The sequence below is a fragment of the Carassius gibelio genome, chromosome A11 (genome assembly GCF_023724105.1).
Source record: "Carassius gibelio isolate Cgi1373 ecotype wild population from Czech Republic chromosome A11, carGib1.2-hapl.c, whole genome shotgun sequence".
NCBI lineage: Eukaryota > Metazoa > Chordata > Actinopteri > Cypriniformes > Cyprinidae > Carassius > Carassius gibelio.
Genome location: NC_068381.1, coordinates 9,072,121 through 9,083,809, shown reverse-complemented (window position 1 = coordinate 9,083,809; position 11,689 = coordinate 9,072,121). Strand labels below are relative to the sequence as shown.

At 37.0% G+C, this 11,689-nt stretch overlaps 1 protein-coding gene across 2 annotated transcripts in view; it reads right to left on the bottom strand.

Moving 5' to 3' along the window:
• Positions 1–837: 837 nt before the first annotated feature.
• Positions 838–11,689, bottom strand: part of LOC128022239 (immunoglobulin superfamily member 21) — a 194,442-nt gene continuing 183,590 nt past the window's right edge. Inside the window, exons 7-10 of one of the 2 annotated variants that reach the window (XM_052609590.1) lie at positions 11,512–11,612; positions 7,695–7,887; positions 5,255–5,287; positions 838–2,148 (exon numbers count right to left, since the gene is read on the bottom strand). In XM_052609590.1, the coding sequence (XP_052465550.1) occupies positions 2,072–2,148; positions 5,255–5,287; positions 7,695–7,887; positions 11,512–11,612 (404 nt within the window). In that variant the 3' untranslated portion in view covers positions 838–2,071. The remainder of the gene's footprint in view (positions 2,149–5,254; positions 5,288–7,694; positions 7,888–11,511; positions 11,613–11,689) is intronic. The other variant, XM_052609591.1, reaches the window with a different exon arrangement.

Genomic DNA, 11,689 nt, shown 5'->3' with positions numbered 1-11,689 from the left:
AGGTTTAACTTGATTTTTTGACTAAAGATATTATTTTTTTTATATTAGCTATTATATTTTTAGTGGTTTAAAGACTTTGTATCTCACTATATTTATATGACATAATCACATATACCATTATAAAAGTGTATCTACATTTCTGTATATTTGAATGAAAATAGAACAGAATTCTTTTTTTTAATGGGCTCCCAAGCTGCATAGAGGTACATTTAAAAGTAACACAGTATAGGGACAAATTCTCACTATTAATTAGTTAATTATTAGCATGCCTATTGTTAACATATTGGCTGTTTATTAGTATTTATAAAACACATATTCTGCATGACAATATTCTACATACTTAATCCTACCCAATATCTAAAATGAACTAAACAGCTACCTTGCTAATCAATAATAAGTAGCAAATTAGGAGTTTATTGAGGCAAGTCACAGTCAATGGTTTGATGGTGGCGAGGATTGGACCTTAAAATAAAGTGTGACCATTTAAAATGCAGGCTAACAAAATTAGCTAGTGTATATAGGTTAATATTACTGATGGGGTGTTTCAATGTGCTTGGGTACTTTCCTGATAAATAGGTCCTGTCATCCACAATGCACCTGCTGAGAGCCCTTAGACAAAAATGATTCTGGGTGATGTCCCTCCTCTGCAACTAAACCTGAACCTGATATAACAGAGAAACGCAGTAATAGAGATTTTCACCATTCACAAATGGACATAGACCTCACAACATTGATTATTATTTCATTATAGCACCACATGGTATCAGAAGAAAAAAAAAAACTGCTAGAGCATGTATTTTGATGCCTAGTATCAAAAGGACAATCACACAGCAGTCATTTTAAGTTGATCATCTCCATTTTTAATACAGGTGGTATGAAACAAATGCAACAACCCTGTTTACACTTGGCTTCTCTCAAACGTCCTTTTGGTATGGAGGGGTCATAATGGTGGATAACATGATCCTAGCAGTAACTGTTAGATTAGAGAGAAGGACTGTACACAATGCAGGTCACTGGATATGCGACAAAAACTTAAGGACAGATATGCAACAAACAGATGAGGAAGGGAAATCATCTTCGGACGTTACATGCACCAACAACCCCCGAGAAAAGCTTGTCGTCTTTCCCCTGCGGTTGAAAACAGTCACACGGATGTCACAGATACTGAACACATGAAATCAGATCGTAGAAAGGCCACTGATTTCTCCTTTTTCTAAAAGCCTGGGTTGGATTTCAGTACGGGATGACCAGACTCACGCAATAAAGCCATTATCTGATATATCCCCCTTGCATCAACCACCCCCCACCCCCGAACCTCTATTAATTATTTTTTCGTTTTCTTCTCTGTAATATACTTTTCATTATTTACAGGGATGTACACAAAATACACTTAAAAAGAGGATCTTCCATTTCTTCGCAATAAAATGTCACAGGACGTTTAGTATTGTCTCTTTTTTTTTGTTTGTTTGTTTTGTTACATTCCAGCCGAGAGCCATTCAAGAAAAGTAAATGGAAAAATACTGAGATCAAAAAACACAAATGGCGTGGTTCTTAAAAAGGGGGCGTGTTTGAGTCCTGTTTGTGCCAGTACGCAGTAGCCTAATTCTAATGGAGGCAACTCAAGGGCGGCTAGTTGGAGCTGAAGTGACAGTCAGCATTGTCAGTGACTCACAATTCCTTTATGTCTTTTCTCCACACTCCAGCGTAGGATATTTCTGTTAAGAGCCTTTTAGCTTTTCCGAATGACAGGTCTCTGTTGATTGACAGGCAAGTAAAAAAAAAAAAAAAAACACTGAGTGTCTGTGTGGTGGGGCAGACAATATAGAAGTGATTGTTCTCATAATCAGCATGTTATTTTCATTTAATCTTATTTTTTTAATCAGCTATATTATCATTTCCATCTGGATCTTTTTGTGTGTGTGTGTGTTTCACAAAAAAAAGGTGGTGCGCTCCCTGCCGGGGGTTCAGGTTCTCCCACAGATGAAAGCAAGGTAGGTGCGAGTGAGTGTGTGAGTGTGTGTGGGCCTGACTCTAGAGGAGGCGTATTTGTGTGCAGCTGAATCGAGGATTTTCACGTCAGTTCAACAGTCACTGTGAGAATAAGTGGCAGGAATATCAGTCCAAGCTTGTGCAAACCATGAGCTCCATCTGAAAGAGTAAATAAAAGTAATTAGTATTTGGCAGGAAGATGCTTGTCACATATTGGTCATAATCCAGTTTTTCTTATATCCTCATTTTAAAGGGATAGTTCTTTCTTCATTTACATACACTAATGTCAATCTAGAAATGTATGCTGTTGTTCTCTGTGTTGTTCTCTGTTTTTTTACTGTAAATTGTCTGGAACATAGTTTTTGTGCACATGGATTAAAAACAACATGTGAGTAAATAACTGTTGAATAAATTTTATTTTTAGGTCATATATCTCAAGCATAAATGATCTGGCTAATAAAGGAGCAAGCAGAGCTCCTTACTTTCTGCATTAGAGAATGTAGTACGGTAGGCGAGAAAGCTGTATGAGCGAGCTTCTTTTCTCAAGTACTTTGCTGTAATCGTCTAATGCACTCTAAAAGGTTTGAACGAGCTGTACAGTGTTGCTGGATCACTGAGGCCTCAACTTTCATGCATACTACACAATGTTCAATAAGCACTAAATGATGATGGCTGTCGTAAGTATTATGAGCAATGCTTCTTCAGTGCTTAAGTTATTTTATTACCATCTCTCTCATTTTCATTGACAAAACAAGTGGTAATATATAACATTACTTCTACTTTTATAGCTTGTATGGGTGTTAGTGCTATAATTAATATAACATTAGTACCACTTTATACCACAATATGATTTTTTTTCTTTTATGGTTAAAACTCAGTGGCAATGTTCAAAATGGAACACAAGGATATCACAGCACATTATACAGTCTACAAAAAAAGTAGTATAAATATATTTAAAATAGTATACTACGCTGTTATTACATTACCTTATGACCTGTCACATGGAATTCTTAAATTACCTAATATTAATAATTATTTTTTTAAATAAAATATTATATATATTTATATTGATAAATATTTTTTTATATCCAATTTTGTGTAAAAACATTTTTAAATCAGTTATATCACTTTGTACTGAAAATCGTAAAGGAGAAAACAAATTGCAGCGTGGCGTACAGTATTTCACGCATTGCAGTCGGGATGTACACTGTACTGTATATTTTGGCAAATTAATTTGAAATTAAATATTAAAAAATATCTATGTAGAGTTCTATAGTTGTTTGGCATTCTGAACATAACCAGCCTTTTTAAACTAAAGAGTCCAGCAGGAGAATTATAGACTTTAGGCCATCTGTGAGCACTAAAGTCTTTAGGGTGTTATTTTCGAGAGGGTGTTTGAGATTCAGACACATGTCAGACATAGTGACCTCCCGAGGCCTTGTTCTACAAGCCATTTGACTTGCATACGAGGGGCATCTGAAGCTAGACTCAAGATCAGCGCTCACGCTGACCTGATTCTGTCCTTGCTCTCACACACCTGCCCTACCTCATTTGCATATTCAAATTTACATCCGTAGATGCGGTGGTACACAGGAAAGAGATGCGGTGAGGGTTTTTGGGTTAGGCGAAAGAGAGATAATTAAAAAAAGGAATAACAGAAAAACATAAGAAATAAAAAAAGGCAGAGGATTCCTTCCACCCTTCTGCCTGACAGTTCTTCATCTTTACGCCGCCTTCACACTGGCAGTTGAAATCAGCTCCATAATACACAATACTCCCCCAGTGGACGTCGTACTACACCGCTGAAAAGCTTCGGAAGCGAGGAGAACAAAAATGGCGGAGAGATTAGAACGATTGATATTGTCTGTATCTGAATGTGCATGTCAGGTCAGCTAAATGTGATATAGTGGTATATAGGGCTGCAACAACCCTGCACTCGAGCGAGAGAGACCGAGTGTGTCCGAGAGCGGGGGGCACGATATTTATTTATTCATTTTAATTGTATTAACTGCCCTTATAATGTTAGAAAATCATGAAAATAAAAAAATGACATGACAACTTATCGTTATAAAATCATTACTTATTTTATTAAAAGTTATGAATTCAGGTTTGTTTATCAGTACCATAGCAACACCAACTTCCACTGGAATTGTCGGATAGGAACCGTCCGTAGCCTTTCGCAAGAGTTCAATTTTTTGAACGCATCCGTATGACCAACGGACACGATTTTTTCCGCACTGCACTCGTTCGGACCCGGTTCGTAGCCATTCGCATGCGGTCTGCGAATCTCCATAGGAAATGAATGACTTCCGGTCGTTTCGTAACCGGTTTGGTAGCTGATTTTTAAACTGCCAGTGTGAAGGCGGCGTTACATATGAGTCTCTAAGAAATTGTAAATATGCCAGCACTGAATGTATAAAACAACTTTAATCTATCACTGAATAACATTTGCTGTGAATGTGCTGGTGCATTGGTAAGTGATGGCTCACTTCTAGTTTTAAATGGTGAAAGCAGCAAGCCCTCGGAAGGCACAAGGCCTCTTCAAAAGAAGGAGAGGACGGGCGGAGACCAAAAACAATAAAAACACAGTATGTAGTAATTTATCAAACTACAATTTGGCAATTTGGCATGCTTTTGAAACACATAGTATTACAAGAGACCAGTTCCACACATTGCACTGCATTTATATATAGTATATTTTATAGAATATGTAATTCTATCAATGTAGTCTAGTTATCATCTTGGAAATTAATATGATAATTTGGCATCCAATTTGGCATAAAACGGGCTTAAGTTTTGAAAAATAATCAGTCAAGGTGACACTAGAGGAAGTATGCAATAGAGTTGTCACATGACCTATGCTGTATGTTGTACTTATTGCTTGTTTGTTGCTTATTTATTTCAACAAGTGATTATCTCAGCAATAAATACATTTATTTAATCCAATTTTCTCCCACCCCAAAAAATATATAGGTTTTAATGTCTGGGCAAATATTCAGTTAGTGAGATATAGCTTTTGGTTCATGTGTCATTCTTGAAATGGAAGAACATTTTGAGTGCAATGCATTTTGGGAGAGTATTCCGACCTTTGATGCATCTCTGTCATTTTTAAAAACTTCAGTTGTGCAATTATAGCACCCGTAAGAGGAAAACACTGGGAACGGCTCTCTTGTAATTGTTAATACATCAATTAGACATCTCAAACAAGAAGCTGCAAAAAGCTCACACAGTCAAGGAATCTAATCAGAGGCGTTCAAATACTTACTGTTCGGATTCTGTGTGTTTTTCATCGGGTTTTCTGCAGAACAGAGAAGAGGAGGGGGAGTTGAAGATTAAGAGATGGAGAGGGAGAGAGAAGAGTGTATTCATATATAATACAAGAGATAACCATCATAGGTTTTTGGTCTAATGAAGGATGAAAATCACGAGTCTGTTAGAGACAAGACTAGAATTCCACCAAAGAGCTATTAGCAGCCAAAGTTCATAAGTTCACTCCTATTTTTGGCAGGCTTCAATGTTAAATCTGCCAAAGACGGGAACCTTTTGAACTTTGAGCTCTCTATGAACGCTCAGATGAGCAAACTCAAAAAAAATCCCCAAATCTTTTTCAAGAATACTCAACCGCCCCCTCGACTGATACTGTTGAAGCAAAAATCTATTAACAAGATCTGACACTGCAAGCTTCCTTTCTCCTAAATGCTCATCTTTGTTCTTTAATACAGCTGATGGGCTCTAATGAATGGCTATTGAAACCGGTCAATAGTAACCCAGTTCAAATGCTCTTAATCACTATTCTCCTCTCTGTGCCACCCGTGTTGAGACCCAAAAGCACAAGGATGTTTTGAATGAGATGTATGATGATGCGGGCCGCACTATGCTGTTAAATAGACATTAACGCTCCTCCACATGCACCATTCCTGAGTCGTCGTCCTCCCCCACAAAAAACACTTTCACCAAATGGCCTCCTGTACTCCGCCCAACAGTTTGTAGATGGTAAGAAGAATAGGCCTGAAGAATAGCACTGATGGACTGCTTGTCCTTAGTTTATAGCATAATGGTCCATACAACTCACCCATAAACACTGATCAATTAAATAGCTATTCACTGAAAATCTTGACATCCACCTGCACATTTAAATCATTTTCTTTTGAGGCTCGTTTTATTCAGTTTACAAAGCCAGCATACAATCTTGAATTTAATTTGCTCATTGCAGTGGTTGACAGTTCACTCAAAAAGAAATTATTGAATGATATACAGGATGTACAACATTATGGGCCACTTTAATGATGCATTAAAGGTACTTTTGCATTCTTTTTTGAATCCAAGTTTGAAAGCTTTAGTTGCAATTCATTGTATTATGTTAATGGATTATTTAATTCACTGAGTGAAGTCTAGTTATTTTCTCAGAAATTAAATTCAACTTTGTGTAAAAAAATCAAAAAACAAAGTTTAGGCAAATATTCAACTTTAGTTAAACTGGACACCATGGACATTCTGGTTGACCACCCCTGGTGTCACCCCCAAATTTAATATGCTACTACTTCATTTTCTTGGTTTAATCATACTGTAAAGAACATTTATTGTAGCTTTGAACTCAAGGACATGAAGTGTCTGGTGTGCCACATCACACTTCATCTCGTCAGGTGTACCTTCCAGACTGTAACTCACTCTTACTCACGGCACACGTTAATTTTCTTACAGAATGAAAAACATTGTAGAGTAAAGAGGACATATACAATTTTTATATTAACGTTAAATCTTTTATCTCCGACTGCTGGTTAATCAGATGATAGAAATAAGAGAAATAAGTTCCGCTAGACTAGCATTTGAAATTACAATAAGAATAGCTAATGTGGGGTATTGTTAAATAATCAGCAATCAGGTTTTTTTTAATGCTTTTACATGCCAGGTTGGAGTTATACACGCCTAATTGTGGACCGTATTCAGCTTTTTGTCCCCAGTCTTGGCTGTCATTCAGATTATACAGAGGAGCAGCCGACTGTCCTTCATCTTCCAAAACACATCTTTGATTAGATCTAGGCTCACGCTATAGGCAGATCTCTCATAAACCCTGACAGCCACGAAAGCTCAGGGGGGAAATTAGTCCAGGGGCAACGAAACACACACACACACGCAACAGCGTCAGCAAACAATCCCTTTCTAACGTCAATGAAAACAAAGCCAAGACTTAGTGGGCACAGCATCAGTTTCAGCAGCAAAGCATGGCTAGACAAAACCACAGGGGAATGAAACGGTCACACAATCAAACGCAAAAAGGCAATTTTTCTTTTAAAAGGTGTAGAAGATTTCATATTTGTGCTAACAAAACACAATATCCATTAAGGAAAGACATCTTGTGACCCAAAAATTACAAAGGTACTGCAGATTTGACGGTCATGTCTTAATGAATCCATCTATCTTTAATGTCGCAAATTTCCAGAATAATTTGCCTTTCCTGGTTAGTTTTAATAAATGTCTTTATAGGTAATATCAGGTTTTATTTTGCACTTATGAAATAACGTCATTTTTGTTGACTAAATTCGGAGTAAACTCCACTAAGATTGACAAAATACTGATTTAAAGATATTGACAAAAAACAACTTCAATAGAATACAATAACACAATGAGAAACAGAATTCAATAAACAAAGGCATTTAATTACTACATTTCAGATAGAAATGGCAGTTACCGGTACAGCTACTCACCGAAAACAATGAGGCGTATGTGTGTGTCAGTAGAGCCCAGTGGATTCTGGGCTGTGCAGCGGTACATGGAGCCATTGAGTTCTGCAGGCACTCGCTCTAACACCAGTTCCTTCCCATCTCTCTCAGCACTGTCGTCGAGCAATCTGCTGCCTACCCGTGTCCAGGTGAACAGAGGCTCAGGAAACACCTCATTCTGGAAGTAGTGTGTACGAGTGTGTTTAGTACACAAGAATGTGTACATTAGCGGGAAAAGGATAAAAAAAAAATCAGACTGAAGCCAAAGATACAGAAAGTGATGTACAATGTGTAGGTACTAAATCAGTTATTAACTTATATTTGATTACGTTTTTTCAATTTATTGGATCATAAATTGTGCATGATTTATCCTACGGTAGGCTATAAAAATATTTGAAGAGTTTGGTTCCAATAAATCCACTGAATCAATACGAAAATTATTTTTTAATATTGAAACTGTTGAAATTGAAAATACCCAACATAGTAAGTTGACCCACATATGACAGCCTCTGAACTTGGTCAATACTAATTATATCATAATCAATACTAATATATAGACACTGGATTAAAAATACATTCATCAGTCATCATTTTCAAAATGAATTCAATGGCTCATCTTGTTAATGCTATAAAAGGCACGGTAAGTCATTAAGAAACATGTTATATTATTAATAATATAAACCCATTTTAAAATAAATCTTATAAATAAAAAACAAAAACAATAAATCAATACTCAATACCTTTCCGTTTTGGAGAAAGGACAGAAAATATCCAATACAATATTATATGGAGACAATTAAAGCATTTCTTTTTATAGACTTTTCCAGGAAGAGGAATATAAGGGGTTTGATGGCCTTTGGGGACAATGAAAAAAAAAAACACAACAAACACGTAGTCCACAAGAGGCAAAAGAATATCAAGTATTCTTATATGCTTATTTACCATGGTGTAGCATTGTCTGCAACTATGCCTGGAAAACCACTAACACAATACATAATTTCATGTCTATTTAAAAAAGTCCTTGCCTTATAATACTTGTGAAGCTCAGTATAAGATCATCTGATTCTACACAAGAGGACATGTGTGATAAATCCCCCAAAAACTAAATGCCTGAGCCAAGGCTACATCCCGATTTATTGTAGATCCTGTTTCCGGGCATGGGAGAAGATATCTTTCCCCTGCCGATCAAACCAATCTACCCATGTTCTAGGTGTGATAAGTGACTGGCTGGCACAATCCATCTAACTTCACAAAATCATGTGGCTTGTCTGGGTGACCTCTGATAACGGCACATTGGAGAGTGTGGCTTGGCTGTGTGTAACTGGACTTCCACATTCACACCATGACAGCAGTGAAATGAGTTTGCACTTGCTGGTGGAATCAGGTCAGATCCAGAAAAAAATATCCCCCATGGCACTCGCATGGTTAAAGTCATGAAATGGCAGTAAGGCATCCTCTTGGAGAGCAGCGCTGTACTCCATACAAATACAAATGTTAAATTAGAAAGGAAAGAGACTCCAATGTGACCCCATTTGTTGGTGTTTTAACTAGAGTCTGAGTAAACCAAAGGGGATATTGAGTCTGTTTTTTGGTATTGTTTGAATATCAGGGTAGTATTTGATTTTCTGTGCTAACATTTATCTTATCTACTTGTGAAACCCAAGGCCTTGGAGCAGCTAAGGATAAGGGAGACATTCTTCCAAACAAATCTCCATTGGCTTTAAAATCCTCTGAAATCTTTTGTTTAAATATTAAGATCCAAACTGGATTTATGTCCCCCGTCAAGCCTGTTTATGGTGACCATTCCTCTATTATTTAAAGGTGTACTTCAAATAGGCAAAATGTGGGTGGAATAAACACACATATCTGCCAGACAAACTGCCCATGCACCAACCAACTCCCTTCCCTACTAAGGTAACTCAATTGTAGTGCTTTAGCAATCCAAAAACCCAAAATAATAGGGCATACTTAATGGAAAATCCATTTTTAGATGGTAGCTATGCTTTGAAACATGGGTTCTAGCTGGTCTGAATCAGACCAGGCCAGTTATTAGCTGGTCTAATCTGTCACTAATGAGTTTAGACAGAAATTGTTGCCAATCTAAATGGTCTACAAGCTTGTACCAGGTAATGACAAGTGCTAACCTGCAAATAACCAGTCTAAATTTGCAAATGACCAGTATCGACCAGCTAATGACCAGTTTAAGCCTAGCTAACAGCCTGTCTGAAGAACCTAGCTATACCTGGAATTTCCAGGAGGAATAAAACATAACTACTGTAAAATTATTTTACATTCATGTCACAAACAAAATAGCGTAAAGTAGAGTCAGTGATGATAGCATATCGGGTCTAATTTCTTTCCACCTTAATGCCATTGGCTAGACACATCTCTGAGTCAGTCCTGTCACAAAGATTGGGCAGATCACCACTAAACTGTTCTGTGTTTATCTGCTGGAGAAGATTTTTTTTTTTTTTTTTTAGCTCTTGGCAGACGGTGATAGTTACACTGAGACAATCTTCCTGCTTCTCTAGGCCTGTGGAGCCGACGGACTATTGAAGCAAGTATAAATTTGCCGTAGTTGACAGTAAATCGCTCCTAGCTAGCTCTGTGCTCGCACCTGTTTTGCTAGCTAGTCTGACAAGAACAAACGAAAGCAGCAAAATCCCTGAAAGCTGCAGTGAAATACATCAACAAACAGCTGATTTGTTTTTTAATCAGACGCTCTTATGCCTTCTGGTGAGAATACCAAACAGAACACAAACACAAATAAGAAGAGTTTAGCATTAGCAAAGAGAAGCCTAATGTTAGCATAATAAATCAACTTGCCTTATTTCTGGGAATAGTTCTTGTTAAAGCATATAATTGATTAAAATTATCTTCTAGGTCAGTTTAAGTGTACTGTTTCTTAAGTTATACAAATTAGTTTTTTTTACTTATCGTAACAGATATTTTTTTTTTCTTATTAAACACAAATGTAACAGTTCAGTCAGATTTTATGCTTAAAAAAAGACAAACACTATTTGCCAACAAGGAAAGAAAAATAAACTAGAAATTGTACATAGTTTCGAGGTTGTTTTTACATATTATTTAGATATTTTTATTGGAATTTTTTTTTCTTCATGTTCTGAAACATCAGTTATTTTATTAAATGCAACACCGCATTGTTTATTTATTTATGTATTTTTTCATTTGTTCTGTGTTCATGGAAATGACACTGAAATATAGAGTGCCAACAATAGAGAAATCAATCGGGGGGAAAATAATCGCAGCTTAAATGGTTTTTCATCCAAAGAGCATTTTTGCTGCTCAGTCTGAGTGTCTGTAGACCATTTACAAATGCAATTTGATTGAACTCTTATCTTATCTCACCCCCGATATACGTCTAGTACATCCTAATATCCTTGAGTGCTCAAGGTCTTTTTCTTTTCTTGTTCTTTTTTTTTGTTTTTTGAGTTGTAGCCCTAAGTGCTTTTCAATAGATCATTTTCAAAGTTTTTTTCTCATGACCTTTGAAGGACTTTGAAAACCCTCGATTTTGATTTCATAGCAACTTACATGATTGAATGGTTTGATTTTGTCAGATGCAGTGCACCCCTCCTTGGACAGGCTGAACCATTTGGATTGATAGCTCATGGATAGCAGTACCAGGTCAGAAGCTGACAGATACACGTGTTGTATTGCACACTCTGTAAGAATGGTCACTATAGCCGTATATCACACAGGCTTAACTGCACATGTGGGACAAACCTCCTCCTATCCAAAACTGAACTTGGCCCTGGTTTCATAACCCCCATGGACTTACCACCGGAGATCCTACCTGGAAACCTTGGACGGTGATGCGAACCGTATCCCCTACCTTTGCCCTGGCAGGTGTTATTGAAAGCTTGGGGCCTTTAGGAGCCGCTATGAAAGGAAACAAGAGAAAACACTGTCAGTTTTAAACATTAAAACTAGGAATGCACTAGAGCAGATACTGTGCT